The sequence below is a fragment of the Ochotona princeps genome, chromosome 9, assembly GCF_030435755.1.
Source record: "Ochotona princeps isolate mOchPri1 chromosome 9, mOchPri1.hap1, whole genome shotgun sequence".
In the NCBI taxonomy this organism is placed as follows: Eukaryota; Metazoa; Chordata; class Mammalia; order Lagomorpha; family Ochotonidae; genus Ochotona; species Ochotona princeps.
Window position 1 is genome coordinate 8,449,474 of NC_080840.1, and position 19,633 is coordinate 8,469,106.

A 19,633-nucleotide genomic window follows, 5' to 3' on the forward strand; every position below is an offset into this window, starting at 1 on the left:
TACGGTGTTGGTGTCCTGAAAAGGACAGTTGATGCTTGGAGACTAGTGTTATGATTCTATTTACAGAAACTGGATTTAGTTAGATCTCAAATATATACAATCCTTTGAACTAGTTTTCTACAGCTACTCTTTCTGAGAAATTATAGAAACAGAGCCTGGGAGGGGAGACATGATAGGGGCAAGTGTTTAGTACATGGTTTAGATGTTGCCAGGTATAACCATAACCCTAGGTTTGAGAACCAATTCCATTTCCACTACTGCTTCATGCTAAGGCACACCCTAGCATTTAACAAAGAATGGATCCGGTACTTTGATCCCTGCCATCTAGGAGACCTTAATGAAGTTCTGGGCTCCTGACTTCAATTTGGCCCTGCCTTAACAGTGGTTGGCTTCTGGAGAGTGATCCAGTGAATGAAAAAAATCTCTTCATATATTCTGCCTTCTGGGTCTTCCCCTGCCTTTTAATTAAAAGTGAAAATAAATGCACAAGCAAATGCAAAAATAATAAAACACAGATGACAACAAACAGATTATAGGTAATTGATTAGTTGATAGAGATAAAAGAGATAGATAGATAGATAGATAGATAGATAGAAAGAAAGATAGATAGATAGATAGAGACAAACATATATTCCTCTCTCAATACAACCTTCCTGTCTTTGGAGATGCAGTGTTCTCTAGTCTCTTCCATTATTTTTGAAAATTATATTTAATATTAGGTAATAAATTATCATGGAAGAAAATTCTCAGGTTACCCATCTCGCTGTACGAAGCTCTAGTATCTTTATCAAGTTGTATAAACTGGGTAAGGCACCCAGCAGGAGATTTTTGAGCAAACTTGGCCTTCATCATTCTCTCCGTGTGATCTCAGGCCTGTGCTTTGCTTCTTCTGTCTCATTTTCCTCACCGTAAAATAAAGATGACAATGCTTATTGTATTTCTCCCAGTGAGGATGTGTTTTCCCATTGGCTACATGGGCATAATCCATCTTACAGATCTCTCCTGAACACGTTGCAAGCTGTACATGGACATCTCCATGTCAGTTACCATTTTTATAGGATTTGCCACACTGGAATAGAACTGAGGAAATCCTGGCCTGCCACTGCTGGGTTCTCTAAGTCCTTAAATTCTGTGAGATTTTTAGTAACTGAATCCTGAATTTAAACAAAGCAGGCTGTTGATCCATCTGTTTCTAGGCCTGTTTTTTCAAAAACATATGTGTATGGGGAACTACCCATATACTGAATACATTCCCTTGGCAAACTTCAGAACAAAGCTTTGAAGGTTTGCAAGATTCTACTCTGACATCTGGAAACCAGTTTAACTAAAGTCCTCAGTCACAATCAGAAACAGAAAAATCCCTGAGTTTATATCACATGTGGTGAACGTTGAGCAATGGGTTCACTATCTGCTGGCTGTGAAAGTTGAGACAAGTTCCTTCATCTTCCTGTCTAGTTTCATCCCAAAAAAATTGGGTTGAAAACACATCCTTCTCAATTTCAAGTATTTCATCTATTTAAAGACTGACAGTCTGCGCAACATCCAGCTTGGCCTAAGCTCAGGAATCACCAACATGCACCAACATCAGAAATTTCAAAACACATCTGCAAATTCTGTTGTTTGGAATTTCATTGATTCATGTTTTTGCTACTTTTAGATATCTCACCCTTTGACTTCCGATTCTTGACCTCCTAGAGTGATGGTTTTTAAACTTTAGTAGGCATTTGAATGCATTTCTCAAAGGGCTAATAAGTCCTTGAGTATGGAATTTCTGGTTCAGCATATTTGAAATGGATTCAATACTTTCTAACATGTAACCAAGTGAGAGGAACTACTGAACTTGGTATCACACTTGGAGGATAGCTATTCTTGAGCTTTTATTAAACAAGATAATGCCCAATGCAATCCCTTAGCACCAAAATCAATAAATAGTGCTCATGGTTATGGTTATACATACAGTTTGTTGCCTATTACAGCTGATTCAGGACTTTAGTGTGACAGTCGAAGTCCTTGTCTGAGTCCAGCACTGCCACTAATCACTGACACTTCGGAGCCAGATGTTAAGTCACTGTCTCTTGTCAGTTTACCATCTGCCAAACAAGAACAAGAAAAGTAACCACCAAGACTTGTTAGAAGAATGAACACTGTGAAATTGTCCATGGAGTCAAGCATACATCAGTACTTACAGCAACAAATCAACTCATCTGCAAAATGAATGTTGCACAATTGTTAGATCTTATTTATTCTCATGATGATTATATCCTGGTAAGATTTATCTGTCATTCAATATATGAGTATATTGCCTGACAATTAACTCATTTCCTTAGGGAGAAGTGCAGTAATCAGAATCTCATCTGGAAGAGCTAATCCCAAAGCTCAAATGAGTAGCAAGGATGAAACTAAACATGTGTAACTCAGCTTCTTGAAAACATTGAAGTGTGTATTGATCAGTGCTGCACAGAAGAAGCAACGAAAACTGAATATGAAGATTCCGTTCATGACCCAAGCATGTTATTGCTGCAATATGCAAATATTAGACCGATGCCTATTGAATAGTGAAATGTGAAACCCAGTTGAAATGCCAAGCAAGGTCCATGTTTAACTGAGTTCTGAAAAGAAAATTAGCCATTGAACTTTCACAAAATTCTCCTAGAAGGTGTGTTTTGCCTAGGAAAAAAAGAGTCTGGTTCCTAACACCTGACTCTAATCTTGATCTGAGAAAGCAGTTTGGTCATCCATTTTATGATCTGATATTCTCCAAGGTCAATATTGTCAAGTTCTTACTTACTAACAGAATGCATCATGAGAATATTTTGTACTTACTTAGCACCCTCCTGAAAAAGAGTCAAACACATCTTTCACACATGCCTTTCACACGCTTGCTTTTACTGTCATTAGCTTTAAATCAGTGACTGTGGAAACGGAATTTGTACAGAATATGGGGCTAATGTGCCTTGAATTATCAAAGATGCTGTCTGACTTCTTCACTTGCCCTTTGCAATGAAATAACCACTCCGGAAGCAATGGTTCAGCAGAATGAGTTAGTAGAGTGACAGACAGAATAGAGCACAGAAATCTAGTACATTAGTAAACACTACTCTAAATTAAAAACTTGTTGTTTCAACAGAAACAACTGACCAGCTTCTAGAATTACAAAGTCCAAGTGGATTGTGAGCACTTACTCCATTGATTCATTCGACAGTGCAGTAAAGTTTGATTAGAAAAATGACTGAAGCTGATCAGGGGCAAGGAAGCACTAGCAGACACATACAAAAAAAACATTTATTTGAAGAAATGTCAGTTAATTGAATAGCTAAAGAGAATGTAGGAGGCTACCATGAAAGATTGTTATGAAATGAGATTTGGATAACAGGGCGGAAAATGCAAGTTTCAAAGGCCTCGTTGAAAGTTAGACCATCTCATGTAAGCCTTCGTAGGGGATGGAGCACACAACAGTAATATGAAAACAATGAATTTGACAGTATCCTCAATAATTGAAATATTTCTTTCATAGTGTTTGCTGTATACCATGAACTGATGTAAATACTTTTACAATAGAATCAATTCTTATAAAACAATAATCTTATGAGATATTGATTCTTCCATTTTTCTGGGTGAGAAAATGGACTCACGACAAGATTTAGTAATTGTCCAAGATCACTCAGCTAACAAATAGTAGAACCCAGGCAATCTGACAATAGAGTCCCTGTTCATAACCTCTTTTGTGGTCTACACTGACCACGGGGCTGCCCAATAAGCAATCTGACTGGGTTGAACAGGAGTGAGGACAGATGGGTTTGCCATGTACAGGGCCCATGAATCAGCCTCTGCCCCTTAGGCCCTTGTTGTCTAATGTTCTTTTGATAAAAGAGAGCTGCAGCGGCTGACGATTACATAATAATGAGCCACTTACCTTGTGAATGAAGCTAGTCAGTAATATGCCTGCAGGTGTCCATAGCTTTGCTCTCTACTCCCCACAGCCAGTGCTACAGAAGAAAATGTATGTCACTGTATTGTTCCCAAAGGATCTCCATTGTAACCCCATGGACTCAAAGATGTGCCTTGAGTAAAGATTATGCAAAGGTTGCAGAAACAAGGTGCAAATGATAGGAAAAGGACCAGGATGATTATAGAGCTGTTGTTACCTAATGATTTGGACAGTAACTGTCATGGGATCAACAAATATTATGATACTTATTTTTCCAATACGATCAATACACTTAAGCAAATCACTGATTCTTAGCTTGTTGGGATCAGGCTGCCAATCACAAAAAAAAAAAAAAAAAAAAAAAAAAGGCTGGAAGAAGCTCAACAGGACAGTATGCTAAAAAAGACTGTAGTATCCTTTGGTGAGAAGTCAGTGATTGCCTGTTAATGAAATTATGCTTAAACTTCAATTCTTTTCTATGCTTTCCACTATTTTGGTGGACAAAGTATTGTGTTTGATGATGTGTCCTAACAGTATCACATGTAAAGCTCTGATGTAGGCTTTCCTCAGGCTAGAAGAAAGCAATATCTTTTGCCAGACAGATCAGCCATTTATGGACTGATGCTTTCTACACACAGGAGAATCCACATTTCCAAAGCCACCCTGGACTGCCTCAATGGTGACTATAATGTGGAAGAAGGCCATGGAAAGGAACGGAATGAATTCTTGAGGAAGCATAACATAGAGACCTATTTAATTAAGCAGCCTGAGGACAGTCTGCTGTCTTTGCCAGAAGACGTTGTCAAGGAGTCGGTGAGCCCCTCAGACAGAAGAAATAGTGGGGCCACATTCACTGAAGGATCCTGGAGCCCTGAGCTGCCCTTTGATAACATCGTGGGGAAACAGAACGTAAGTCTTGGCTTCTTCATTTAGGTTAGCCACCAATGCATGCTTGAGTGCATCTCCAACCCAGACACTGCAGAGAAAACTGACTCATCTTCAACCTTTTCTTCACTGAGCACCATAATCACGAGTGATCAAGCAGCTTTCTATCCTCAGGACAGAAGTAACCTATGTGTGCAATTTTAGGAAATGGCAGAAATACCAGAGGGCTCCCAGCACTGCTTTTTCTTTTTTTTTTTTTTTTAATGGCACGTAACGTTTACAATTTTACCGCACAAAATCACTCATGTTGGTAAAGATAGATTTGATGCTAATGAGCTAAAGAGGAGGGTCAAGTGCAAGAGAATGTCCCTTTTGAGGTAGTGGACACTAGGCAATTTTGAGTTGGCTTCTGAATTTCAAAGTCAACAGGGCACCATGGATTTGGAATATAAAAGCAGCACCAAGTGCTGCCAAAGAAGCTGTAAGGAAGTGCAAGCCTGGCGTGCACTTTCCAAGTCATTTACATAATTACATTTTTAAATGATAACATAGACTTCCATCTCCGATGTCAAGAAGGGCTACCACATCCGTATTAAAGGAGTTCAGTAGACAAAATTATTTTTAAAATTTATTTCCTCAAATATTGGAACCACATTCTACCCGATGAGATGCTCAGACTCTGAGCTGCTCTAGCAAATTGAGACTGAGCAAGTCAAGAACTATAGTATATACAGAAACTTTCTTCTCCCCTAGGATACTTGTGCAAAACCATCTGCTCTGATGTAGATCTTCCCTTTATCCATTTAGACAGCGATCATATCCTGAAGTTAACGTAAGTTAAATGTTATGGCTCCACCATGATTTACTACATTTTTATTCATTAGAGAGATAAAAGTCTTTCATTTGCTATTTTACTGCGCCTACCCCCCTAAATGCCCATAATAGCCCAGGCTGGGTAAGACAAAAGCCAGGAGCCTAGAACTCCATCCAGGTCTCCCACACTGATGGCAGGGACTCAAGTACTTGAGTCATCGTTTGTTGCCTCCCAGGGGAGAGAACATTGTTAGGAAACTGGATCAGAAGCAGAGGTGGAATTCAATCCCAGGCACTCAGATATGGAATGTGGGCAGGCATCCCAAGCAGCGGCATTGTGCCTCACTCCCATACTACTTTAAGTAAACAAATGTGAAAATGCCACTCTCTCTTACCTGACAATGACTGGCTGTTCCAGAGCTGAGTACGATGCAACAAATAAAGCAAAATGATAGTAACTGAAGGCTAGAGAGGGTAAATTATTCAATACAAAGACTTGAGCACTTCTCATTAAGTCTGATTAAAGACACTTACAAAGGAAATGATTTGAATGCTGCACGTTTTCCTTCTCATCTGCCTTTGATTGTTGGGACACTCAGAAGCCAAGTTAGCAGGGGGCTCCTTCTAGTCCTATGGGAAGAAATTATTAGACCAGGCATGAGCCAGATTCCACTGGAAAAACTCATAAGCTGCAGGCTGACCCTGGCCTGCATGCCCAAGCAGCGTTACCCCTACTTTTTCCCTATGTTTTAGCGAGTGTTTTATCCCCCAAACATTCTGATGCCCACACAGATTGTAACTGATTCCAATGCCTATTTCCTTCCTTCCCTGAATGATGTGCATGATACAAGTAGCTAGTTTATAAAACAGGGGTCTTACAAACATTCTGGATTGGGTGCTTGGCCAACTGATGGTGCCCTCTCAGCTTCTGCCTATTTGTTGAGCATGAAGTCTGGTTATTTAAAAAGAACATAAATTCTGCATAAAATTCTCTCTCCGTGTTGTTTTGATTTTTTTTAATTTTGGAAATATATCTTCATTTAAGCTGATTATGGAAACTGGAGTAAATATTTTTTTATTACATTTTGTGACACAGTTTCATAGGCTCTGGGATTCCCCCAACCCCTCCCCGTACCCTCCCCTCCTGGTGGATTCCTCCACCTTGTTGCAATATTACAGTTCAAATCCAGTCAAGATTCTTTCATTGCAGGCATATTCCAAGCATAGAGTTCGGCATCTTGTTGTCCAGATACATTCAACGGTTTCTTGGGGAGACCATCTCTGGTCTGAAGGCTGACCTAGCAGAATATCATCACAGCCAATTAAAAGCCCCAACATAACATCAACAACAGTTTACAACATTGTGGAGTTAATTGACATGGTATTGAGTAACCAATATGTTAAAAAATGCAGGTTCTTAACCACATCCTGTGACTACTTCATTGACATTTCAAATTCAATTTATAAACAACCGGCTTCTACACACCTAAAAATGACTATAGGGAACTATTCAGCTGTCTTGTGTCTATGTTCATTTTAGTATTTAGCAGTTTATAGTTTTGAAGCATAACTTTTACTGAACTTGGCGAATTTTTGGGTAGTCCAAACTGGCTTATAACTCTAACAAGACACAAAGATAAGTTGCTCCCCACTAAGGCAATGGAGATTTCTCTGCACACCCCTCCTAAAACTGTTCTGCACCTCAACTGTTGACATATGCCTTGTTAGAGTTATAAGCCAGTTTGGAATAAATATTCTTATTGTAGTCTCAGCCAAGTAAGACCCTACCATCGATCATTGAGAACCAAGAACAGAGTGGCATGGACACTTGTCTTTATTCCATAATTGACTGACCTAGTAAAATTTACAGGAACACTTGAAATATTTCTTTGCTGATTTTACAAATTCATCTGCTTATATGATTGAAAAGTTATTATAAAATGTGTTATTGTTGGTCAATGCTTATTACTCTTGATGTTGAACTATACTGTATTTTTCCTGCAATGCTTGAGCTTTGCCATTATATAATCATCTGCGTCATCTTTGTACTTAGGCTCAATTCTAATAGTCATGGGATCGTATGTGTAATTTAGAGACATATGTGCCCCTGGAGGAAATCAAGTCTTGCCTAGCTATGACTACAAGGTACCAAAACACTGTCAATTCCACAGAAGCCTGGACCATCTAAGGATTTCCAAGATCGTTAGGTTCCTTGACAGACAAAAACAGTCAGAGGGATCAGAAGAGAACTAGGGGATATGGTATCATGGAAACCTAGAGAGTGCAGCATTTTGAAGAGAACAAGCCCATCAACAAAACCAGTCATAGCGCCCGAGAGGCTCATAGCATAAAGGTGGGGAGCACTCTACTAGAACTGATTTAAAGCACACCTTGGCAAGAGGCAGGCTTGGTAAGATGGTGAAATCAGAACCCTACATATTACAGTGTTAAGTATTACAGTTTTAAGAGAGAAATTTGGATTTCCAAAAAAGAATCCCAACTTCATCCCAGTCCCCTCCCATCTGCCCATCTCAGTAAACTGGAAAAGTAAATAAAGTTGCTAACAATGCTTTCGCCATAGGTGAATCTTCTAATACCTGCCTATGGTCAACCACACTCCTTTAGTATTGATGTGGTCATATTTTCTATCCCTGTATCTATAATAATCTGGTTGACATCACGCTTTCACTCAGACTAGGTTCTTGAATCCAGATTGCCAGTGAACATCCCAAACACTCCTGGTTTGCTTCCTTGACTTCTGGCAAGTGCACATGTTCAGACTGCGGGTTTGATGGTTTGGCTCCTTAACTCTGAATCATTTACCAGTGAAGCTACCCATACTCTGAGCTTCCAAGAGTAATGAAAGAAAGACATCTAGAAGGCAAGAAATTTATGATTACTTTACTTCAGACCACAGAAACAGAAGTAGGTAAAGCAAACCAAGAGTGAAGACTTTCACATTTGGCGAAAGATATCCAGACATTTCAAGATTAGAGTGTTGAATGAGTCGTAAATATGGTCCTTCAGTCACTCATAATGAAAACAAATTGCATATAAAAAGAGGACTTTTAAAGAAGGATCTTTATTTCAAAAAATGGATTTTTCTGTGGAAGTACCTGTTCTAATTAAAAGCTTTAATTGGTGTTTAATCTCTTTGCTCATTCAGTGATTTCACTGGTACTCCATATTCTAGAGGGAGACTCAGTTCTAAAAATACACACTTGGTCCTTATCTCAAGGAAGTTGGGAATGCAGACAATTAACCAAAACATAATATGTGAAGGAATTGCAGATTAACATCCAGGGAGCAGACACTTTTCAATAAAGCGCTCTATGAAGAATTCAAGTGATGAAAGGTCTGTGCATGGGAATAGCAGAGAGAAAGGTATTCTCAAAAGAACAACAGCCAATACAGATGGGGGGGGGGTGAACAGAGCCGATGGAGCTGGAAGAGCCGAGAGAGCCAAGTAGCTAAACCTTAGTGGGTAAGGGAGCTAAACAGGCAGGAGCATGATTCTTTGATTTTGTCTTTTGCCCCAAGGAGACAAAAGTTGCCCCAAGGAGCAAGGGTTGAGGCAGAGCAGTGATATGATCAGATTTAGAATTTTAGGAGAGCACTTTAGGGGTAAAGTGGGCTTCTCAGACAAAATACATCATGGGCTTATAACCTACAAGAGGATATCAAAGGATGAGACTTTTGCATTGCTGTAAAATGTATTGTGTGAAGGATATGGATCGTCTTCATTGGGTTTTTGTGATGAGTGATTTACCAAGAGACGTGGAGCTATTCTTCCAGAAGCAAGGGCCTTTTTCAGGGCCCAGGATCTGCCCTGAATACACTGTGGATACCTGTGTGTTTAGGTGTGCCCTGAACACACTCATGGCCTTCATCCCATCCCTGTCATGTTTCTGATGGCTTCCGATTCCAGGAACTTTAGTCATACTTATTCCAGCCTTTTTAGGGAGTTACAAAGAGAAATGTAAACCTTGGCACATTTTTTTAAGTCATTTCTGCACAAGTCTGTATGTAATCATTGCTGTTATCTTGAAGTCAATATAACTATCATAAGAATTATAAGCATAAATGAAATTTCTTTATCCCATCCAATAAATGGGAAGGAAGTAGATTCCATTGCCTGGCATTCTTTCACATTAAAAAAAAATAGAGGCAAAGGTAAAGAACACTAGGCCAGGTATCATGTTGGGGGCTTCAGGCAAATTGTTTCCATTCAGTTTCTACACCAACTTAGAGCATGTGAGCTGTTTGCCAAATGAGAAAACTGTAATTCAGAGAGATCCCTTTACTCCCTGAAGGCCATGTGTACAGTAAATAACAATGAGAACCTTGTTACAGATTTAGACCACTCTGCCTCACCCCTGTGAACTGCTACCACTTGCAGTAGAGAATGCTGAGACCAATAGAAGAGAATATATGTAGACAGTGAGGCTATATATAACATATGTGGGTTACTCTTTATCTTCATCAATCCCAGATTGGACTTTTCTTAGGTCCTGTTCTTTGCATGGACTGGGAGAACTGAAGGAATTCTCATCAGATCTCAAACGAAGCCAATGTGGATCCCAGGATTTCTTAGGAAGCTTGTTAACCCTGTACTCTGTGTATCCTGAGAGCTTGGTGTTATTTCTGCAGGACCCAAAGTTTATTTATTACTTGATAATAGGAAGTGATTGCATGGGAACGTAAAGAAATGAGTTACAGTGCAGACTTCTCCATCTACTTGAGTAACCACCTCTGCTTCCCAGGCAGGATGGCATTAGTACAATGGCTACTTTGAACTTAATAGTCCAGTAATTCCTCCCAGCTCTGCTATTATTCCCTCCAATTTCTCCACACAATTGTGGGTTTCATAAATTTCACAATCCTACCATCCAATTAAAGATTATCCAGGGAGTGGTGATCATACTTACCGATTATTTCTCTAAGTGTACAATGAAGTTGTGCTTGCACTGCTATACCAGTGAATAGTCATAGATATGAATATCAAATTTATCAAAATGAATTAAAGCAAAAGAAAATATTTGAGATAAAATCTAAGTAGGAAATGAGATCCCTTTTCTCTTGGCATTCAGAATAATGTAATTTTGATTTTATGTGCATGGACACCCTAACATCATTACGTTCAACCTTCTTTCCATGGCCCTGTTTTCACTGCGACTGTTCTGTCTCTTGCCAAATAATATCAATCCCTGAGATTTAATGTCTTTCTTTCTTGTTTCTGTCCCTTAAAGATGAGCTCTAAACTAAGTGCGGGCCTCTCTTTTGTGCATTTCAATACTCACAAGAAGAAGATTCCTCTATATTCAAACCTATTTTGATTCCACATTTACTGAAACAAGTCAGTCCTGCTGAGATGACGGTTCACTTGCTCAGTCATTTCTTTGTCATATATTACTGAGTAATTACACTTTTACAGGTCAACCTTAAAGTACCAGGGATGGAGAGATGGAGAGGGTAGTCTGGGTGCTATGGAACACACATAACGCTCGCATTACCATCAGGTCACCAGGCTCCATATGAGTATCTGCCTGCAACAGAACAGGGGAGAGAAGGAGGGAAAACTGATTGGCAGTACTCGGGGAGGACCTTTCCAAGGAGGTGACACTCAAGCTGAAACCCACACGCAGGACACCAGAACTAGGGAAAGACCCAAGGAAGAGCAGAAAGCAAGTCTACCACCTCAGCCTCACTTTCTATTCCTCAAGATCAAAGACCAGGGTTCTCCTTCCCACACAGGGCTCTCCCCGAAAAACACCTGAAATGCTGGATACCATTCTCAGAAAAAGAAAAGTACATTTTCAGAGTTACTTGCTTCTGGGATAAGCTATCAAATTTTTGTTATTCATATCTAATTTCAAATTTCAGAAAATCAGATGCAAATTTTGCTTTATTGCTGCTAATTTGTTTTTAATGATTATAACATCAGATTAGGTTTTGACATTTATTGAGCGGGACATCTGCCGACTCGGGATCCAGAACACAGGAGGCTTCGGGAATTTCCCTGAAGTCAGTCTGCACTCTTCCAGTAATGTGACTTTTTCTGATCAGGAAACTCCCCAGGCTGTCTGTCCCGAGTCCTGACTCTGAAGAAAGCTGCTGAGTTCTGCCAGGGAAAATCATTAGAGGGGTCTGGTTGTTCATTCTGTTCCGAAAGGCAAGTAGATTTGAAGCCTTCCAGGGAGTGTTGAGTGGATTAGGCGCGCAATTTGATCCATTAACCTTGGCTAATTATCCTTCCTTTCTTTCAAGTTTCTGGGATAGAGTAGGTGGAAGATGGAAAGGCGGGGGAGTTGAGTAGAATCACAGATTTGGAAATAGACATTTAAGTTGGCAAACCTGTAAGCTGCCACCAGTGGTTACGCCACAACCAATAGCTGACTGAAACTTCTCTGAGAAAATGTAGTTGGATGTTTATTTTACCAGGGAGTGACTAATTGTTTGAGGAGTCATAAAACTATGACCTGACCAACATGAATATCTTAATCATGTAGAAATAAGTTATAATATATCAAAAAGGTGAAGATATATAGCAAGAGAAAGAAAAAGTCTAAGTTTTCCCCATCCCCATTTTTCCAAGTTGCAAATTAATAATTGTGCCTTATTCTGTGGCATCCTTACTTTGTGATTGGAGCTAACGTCGGGCATGAGAACTTCTTTATTGAGCTTCATGAAACCCTTGCCCAGTTTTGACAGCAAAATAACTTCTATTACTTTAATTCAATGTGACTTGTATCCAGGAGGATTTTCTTTTCAGATAATGATGTGTTTTCTATGGATGAGTCTGTATCTACGCTTTTAGAGCAATTCTGCAAACATGCCATGACCTCTGTGGTTACTGCTCTGCACATGGACATGACTACTGCTGCTCTAAATGACTTAATCCCAACAAGAGACACAATACTTTTCCTTAAAAATACGGTTATTTTTTCCCTAAACCTATTAAAAATACTGGCTATCTGTACATGTACTTATTTTTAATTTGCCTAATAGCGGAAGGCATTATGAGTCCTCAGGTTTGCTGTACTTGTTCCCATTTGTGGCTTTTATAGCATCTTCATTTCCTGAAGGATGCTTCATCATGAGGTACCAGGGTTGTGGAAGCTTCAAATGTGGTATCAGCCACTCAGTATTCTGTGCCTCAGAAATGTGCAAACACAGTTGCTTAGGTGACAAACTTGGAAGCAAACATCAGGAGTATTCACAGCCCAGGAAATGAGGTCCAATAGCATAGTGGTTAAATCCTCACTTTGCAAGTGCCAGGATCCCATATGGGCCCCAGTCCATGTGCCAGCTGCTTCACTTGCAATCCATCTCCATGCTTGTGGCCTGGGAAAGCAGTAGAGGATGGCTCTAAACCTTGGGATCCTATCCCCTTGTGTGGGAGACCTTAAAGAACCTCCTGGCTTCAGATTTGCTTAGTTTCAGCCATTGACACCACTTGGGGAGTGAACCAGCAAGCAGAAGATCTTTTTCTCTTTATCTCCTTCTTTCTGTATATCTGCCTTTTCAATAAAAATGAACACATCTTTTTTAAAAAAGTTAATTAGACACCTCTCATAGAAAACTGTGTGATAGAAAGTTTAGAGTAACAGCCAGTAAAGGTATAAGTTAAAGTAGAAAATTTAAATAGCAGAATGTTAAACTTGTAGTCATTACTAAAGAACTATGCTACTGAGACAATAAAGGGAAAAACAGTGGGAGGTGAAAATGGGGAGAGAAGAAGGGGATGAGGAGGGAGGAATCACTATAACTGCAAAACTGTATCAGAGAAAATCACAATAACAAATTAAAATGTAATAGCCAAAGAAAGAGCAAGTAGAAGGCATAAAGTTCCAAGAACGTAACAGTCTGATGCTCAGCAGGGTGATGCCTTCTTTGCTTGATTTTTCCTTGTCGTCAACTGGTGAAAAGGAAGATGGACTGCTTGATTGAGGATCAGTAGATTATACATTAGAGTCACGGTGAAATCATCAAATACGCCAATTAATTTACCGTAGAAATCTGGCAAGGCTTATATTGATCAATTTAAGACACCAAACTTACAAACAACCCAAGGTTTAATACTTTGATTTGTCTAAATGTAGAGTGTGCCGAATCCTGACAAAGCTGAAAGTTTGGAGAATTCTCATGTTGCAATTTTCAGCAAATTTCTGTGAAGAAAACAATCACACAGGCATTCACACACACTTGGGAATCATGTTTCTTGTGATCTTCACAAGAAAAAACTAAAGATCTTGGGTCCTGATTTGTGGTCATTTACTTGTTTTCTGAGCTGAAATTCTCCACATTGCTGACCCAAGGTCACTCCATTAACAAGTGGCCACTTCTCCAGCACAGCATATGACGGTGCCAGCCAAGACACTACCATCATCTACTTCTTTTATTTTCACCTATCCTGCATCCCTCAGGGGTGGAGAACATTGTTTTTCAAGAATCATTTGGATATTCAGAACATCATTCAAGGCTGAATTAAAATTATTCACCTAAACTTTTCCTTGGCAGGGACAGAAAAAATGGTTGGACATTCCTTATCCCTACAACTAATGTAAGAGCCTTTCTGTCCCCAGCTCTCAAGTCACACACCAAGCAGGAAGCCTGTGCTCTCCATAGATCATCTCCTATCCCTGTATTCATGCAACCTGTTAGCCTGTGCTGACGTCAGTGTTGGAGTTTGCTCACTTGTTGCACACATATTCAAAGGTGCAAAACTGTAATCGCTGAAATTTCTATTTGCCTTAAACCAAACATGTGGTGACAAAAATGGATTTGCTAAATTCTATTTCAGCCATCTACGTAGAAGAGCAGCAAACCTTTTTAAATAAAGTTGGCCCACATGTGCCGGGATTCAGATATAATAGCATTTCCCCATCTGAAAGGAGAGTTTTCTGCCTGAAGAACTTGAGCAATAATATCAGATTAGGAATCCAGATTTAGCTGATAAGCAGATCAGGTAGGCAGAAGCAAGCATGTTTGCCGGGCTAGACACAAACAGGGTCAGATGCAACTAGTTGAGTGTTCCACTGGCCAGAGCACTTGGATCAGGATTAGGAACAAAATCCAGGATGAACGAGATTTCCCTCTGGGCTCCAAGGCTCCCTGTCCAAAGAACTCTGCCCAGCCTCTAGAACTGTGGCTGGGTAGGAAGGTCAGCCACAGCTGACTCTCTTCCCACCTCAAGTTCAAAGAGAACCAGCACCAGTGAGTCTATGTCCAAAGACCACAAACAAGAGCTAAAGCAGCAAGTACAGTAAAACCTTTACCATCAGACGAAGCACATCAGGCAAAGAATATCCTTTCAAAATATTGGTGGTGAGGGGAATCTCAAAATGATGTCTTGATGGTCCAGCTTACCAAAGTCAGTTAAAATTTCAAGAGTGAAGTACAGAGTTCAAATGAACGCATCAGTGACTAAATGCCTGCTGTCCCTTGAGCCTTCTTGTTGTTGCTTTGTCTCCTCGCCAATAAGGGATTGTTTCAGGTCACAAAGGCCAATGTTTTCCACAAATCCTTTCATCTGCCACAAATGTTACATTCTGACAGTATTTTGAAGCCTACACTTCTTCCTAAGGGTGGAAAGAAATAATTATCCAAATGTCCTGGACCCCTGAGTGGTCCTTGTAATTGAGGACTGGTAGCCAGGTTGGAAAAGTTGCTGGAATCCTGCTGCAGGGCAGTTAACAGTGCCTGGACTCTTAATCCAGCAGACGAGACATTCTGACTTTTTTTGCTTCCTAGGCTCACAGCTGTGAAACTGTTACAAAGTTTACTTGTACCTCTCCCCTTGGGGGAGTCCCATAGTCTCCTTCCACAGTAACAATTCACCAACCATTCGTTTTGTTTAGAAAACAGTTTAAAACAAAAATGTAATCAAACACCCTTGCTCTAGATGCATCATGCAGACCATTGGGATGTGACATTCCTTTTTCTCTTAGTAAAGACAGGAAAAGTGTCAGCAGTCTTACTACCCCATCTTGCTTCCGGGGAATGGCCATTCATCAGCACCTCCAATCTCCTAAGAAGGTTCTAGAGGCCCTGTGTGCACATCATCCCAAAGGTTCCCAAAATTACAAGCGCAACTGACTGCTTTCTTACCAGAGAATTAATCTCTGTCCCGCCAATGAAACCTCTGCACCTTACCACCAGATCTGTGTGGGGGAATTGCCTGTTTCAAACATACCAATCATGCTCCCTGAATGCAAACCACTGTAGATCAGATTACCCCAGAGCGTCCCAAAAAATTAATTTTTTTTCAAAAAGATTAAATGATAAATTATACATTAATGACAATATTAATGTGCTTGATAAGTTATTCCATGCCATACACATATATAACATTACGATATATCCCATCATTAGATACAATTATGACTTGTCAAAAGTAAAAATAACACAAAAATATGTTTTAGGTAGGAATCTGTTTCCTGTGACTTGTAGGGCATAATAATGGAAAGTAAAATCTGATTTTCTCAAGCCACATCTTATGAGTGGCAAGTCTGAAATTCAATGCAAAAGCATCCTCCAAGTTAGCTAGGGAAAATGCTACCACTGGGGTGATAGAAGGGTAATCCGGGAACTGATGGACTAACCCAGTGACTCTCCTATGCTTGAGTGCAGACTCCAACCTTAAAGAGTAATTGAGACAAATAAACATCCTATGCACAAGAGATGGCAGCCCTGCAGCTGGGCCCTGATCATGCTGGATTTGGCCTTCTCACTCATCCTTCCCAAATCAGCAGTGAGCCATGCCAAACTGTGGGACTTGAGTCACAAATACCTACAGGTACTTCCCCTCATAGGAAACTTAAAAACAATGAAGCCCTTGCACAAATGCCTTTAACCTTCCATTGCAAGTTGGCTCATGAAAAACACCGAAGCTGAAATCAGGGCAGGTGCTGGCCCAAGAAAAGGCTGCAGAGTACTCCACTGCAATTAGTGGTCCCAAGTGCCCTAGCAGCCTGCACTGGGAGGCAGTAATGGGACTCATTCTCTGGATGCCAGAAACATTAATAAAACCTCACATTTATAAGCATCAGAAGCATATCTTCAAGGCCTTTCCTCTTGCCTGGAGTTTCAACAGATAGTGTTTGCTTATGCTGATCCAAAGCTAGGTTTGATTATATAATAGGAAACTGACCTATTTTTTAATTAATATAGTTTGTTAAACAGAATTTTTCTAAATTTCGAGTCCAAAAGAGGAATAAGACTCTTTTTTTTCAAAGACTTTATGTATTTTCACTGGAGAGACAGAGTTATAGTGAGAAGGAAAGACAGTAAGATTTTCCATCCACTGGCCCTCTCCCCAAATGGCCACAATGGCCGGAGCTAAGCTGATCCAAAACCAGGATCTGGGACCTCTACCAGGTCTCCCACATGGGTACAGGATCCCAAGGCTTTGAATAATTTTCTACTGTTTTCCCAGGCTGCGAGCAGGGAGCAGGAAGGGAAATGGAGCAGCTAGGACTTGAATAAGCACTCAAATGGGATCCTGGCACTTGCAGGTGGAGCATTAACCAACTGAATCATCATGCTGTGTCCCAAAAGAAGTTTTTGAAAAAGAAGGTAAAGAAATTTCTGACAACAAAAGAGCCGAAACACTGCCCTAGCGATAATTTTGTTACAGAAACTTTCAGCCTTTTATCATATATTCCACACATACCTGTTAAGACAACTAGCAAAAACACCAGCTGCTAGACTGTTATACATAAAATATTGCATATGATCTTCAAGTGATCATAATTTAAAAAAACAAACATACAATTAGGCTGTTGCAATAAATCATAGAAATTTTGTGTTGAGGACAAGTGGAGACTCCAAGCAGATTTCCTAGAGAAGCTGCTATCTGATCTGGTTGTTTAAGTAGCAGTGGGACATATCCCTAGGAGTTATATGTTCCATTCCAAAAACACACTGGTCTGAGCAGTTGTTTGAGAGGTCACATTGTGTCAGGTGTCTGAGTTTCCACTTCCACCCACAAGGTCAGATGTCATTTGCATCAGTGCATAGGGTACACACAAACTAAGAGGCATTCTGAAATACAGAGAAACTCTGGCCACCTGTAAAGCAATTGGGAAATCCTTACGCATTAACCTGGAGTAAAGAGAAGACAGTCACAGGGAGGGAGATTAAAATCTCTCAGGGATTAGAAATAGGGCTGGTGGATGAGCGCTGTGAATGAAGCAACAAAGAGCTTTAGAGTATTGTTTTCCAAATATCATGCTATAGAATTTATGAAGGCAATCCAAGAAAAAGAGAGCTTGCTTTTAACAGAAGTTTGAGAACCTTAGTTTAACTATCTTATCACTACAGAGCTTGTCAGTATTTTTATCTCAATAATGCAGGCTATAAGGTTTCAATCGGAGTTTAATATAAACTTGTTCATTTAGTGACAGTGTACCAAGTGATTACAATATATCAAGCACTGGCTCAGGCACTGGGAACAAAAAACAAAAAACCCCAAGTTCTCTCAAGGACAATATGAGGGGAAATAGCCATAAACAAATAATGGATCCACATGGCCTAAACCACAGAACCACTTTCAGAGAAAGCATTTGGTCATTCTTCTTTCCTGGAACACGTTTTTAAGAAAGTGAATTAGGAAGACCTGGAAATGAAGCAGAACCCTCCAACTCTGACCCTGAGTAAGCAACTTCAGTTCTAAAATTATGTTCAAGATGCCCAGGATTTGGGGATTATAGTTTATGTTCCACAGAGCCAAACTGTTTCTCACTCAAGAAAACAGGTTATTCCCCAAGACTCTGAAATCCTATTGGGATGAATTTACCCACTTTGACAAACTCATTTATTGATACTGAAATCTGTGGTCACCCATGAAATAATATAACCTGCAGGAAAAGCAGGTTTCCGCAGATAAACAGAAAAGACACAAATCCAAAGTCCTCTATGCATAAACCAAATGATGGGCTGAAGAGAAAGCATGGGCACCCCTGCCCTATTTCAATGCAGCTTTCAGAGAGCTCCACAGACCTCTAAGCGCAATTCTCACCAGGAATCTGGGTTCAAAGGGCATTTTGTTCACATTTGGGCTTTGATCTGTCTTAAGCACCTGGAAAAGAGGAAATAATTTCTGAGGCACGCAAGAACAGCACAGATTCCAGTTAGCATGAATCTAAGAGACATGACACTTTCTTCTTGAACACAGCCACAAACTGTGACAATTCTCTGTTTTATGAAGATTTATTTATGTATTCATTCATTCATTCACTCATTTGAAAGATAGTGACAGGAAGGGAGAAGACAGGATGACAGGAATCATTATCCACTAGTCCAACGCCAAGAGCCAAGAATTTCATGCAGGTCTCCCACATAGGCGGATGGTCTCCAAGAACGTGGGTCATCTGCTGCTGACTTCCTAGGTGTAATATGAGGCAGATCAGAAGTGCGGCAGCCAAGACTGAAGGCAGTGCTCTGGTTAGGGGTGCCAGAGCACAAGCAGCAGTTTAACTTGTTGTGCTACAATGTTGGCCCCAAGCTTTCACATTTCTACTGCAAATCTAACCACCCAAACATCTAAAACAGCAGCTAAAGTAAATAAATAGCATTATAAAATATGTGTAACAACATTTATAGCACTAATTACAACTTATTTATAACATTGCAAGTTCAATCTGACCTCCTTAATATCTAAAAGATTTCAGCCAAAGTAAATAAATATGTGTTATATGTATTATTATGTAGAACAGTAGTGAATATATTTCAATATGCATTAAAACATACTTGGGCATCAGTGTCCAATTATGTATTATATTTAACTTCATTGTATTTGCTATTTATTCCCATTCCATCCTATTTTTTTCACCATCTCTATCTAATTCCTGAAATTGTTCATGTGAAAGATCATTCTAATAGCTGGAGGTCATTGTAAGATTAAAATAATATTTGAAAATTTATGCTATTTTTAACAATCTCCAACTAACACACACTGGTGAGTTAGTTTCATAAAGAAAAGGAAAATATTCTGTTTTAAAAATG

At 39.8% G+C, this 19,633-nt stretch overlaps 1 protein-coding gene across 1 annotated transcript in view; it reads left to right on the forward strand.

The window, feature by feature from the left end:
• Positions 1-19,633, forward strand: part of ADCY8 (adenylate cyclase 8) — a 225,053-nt gene that overhangs the window by 127,969 nt on the left and 77,451 nt on the right. Inside the window, exon 7 of the mRNA XM_004580732.2 lies at positions 4,567-4,837. Coding sequence (XP_004580789.2) covers positions 4,567-4,837 — 271 coding nt within the window. The remainder of the gene's footprint in view (positions 1-4,566; positions 4,838-19,633) is intronic.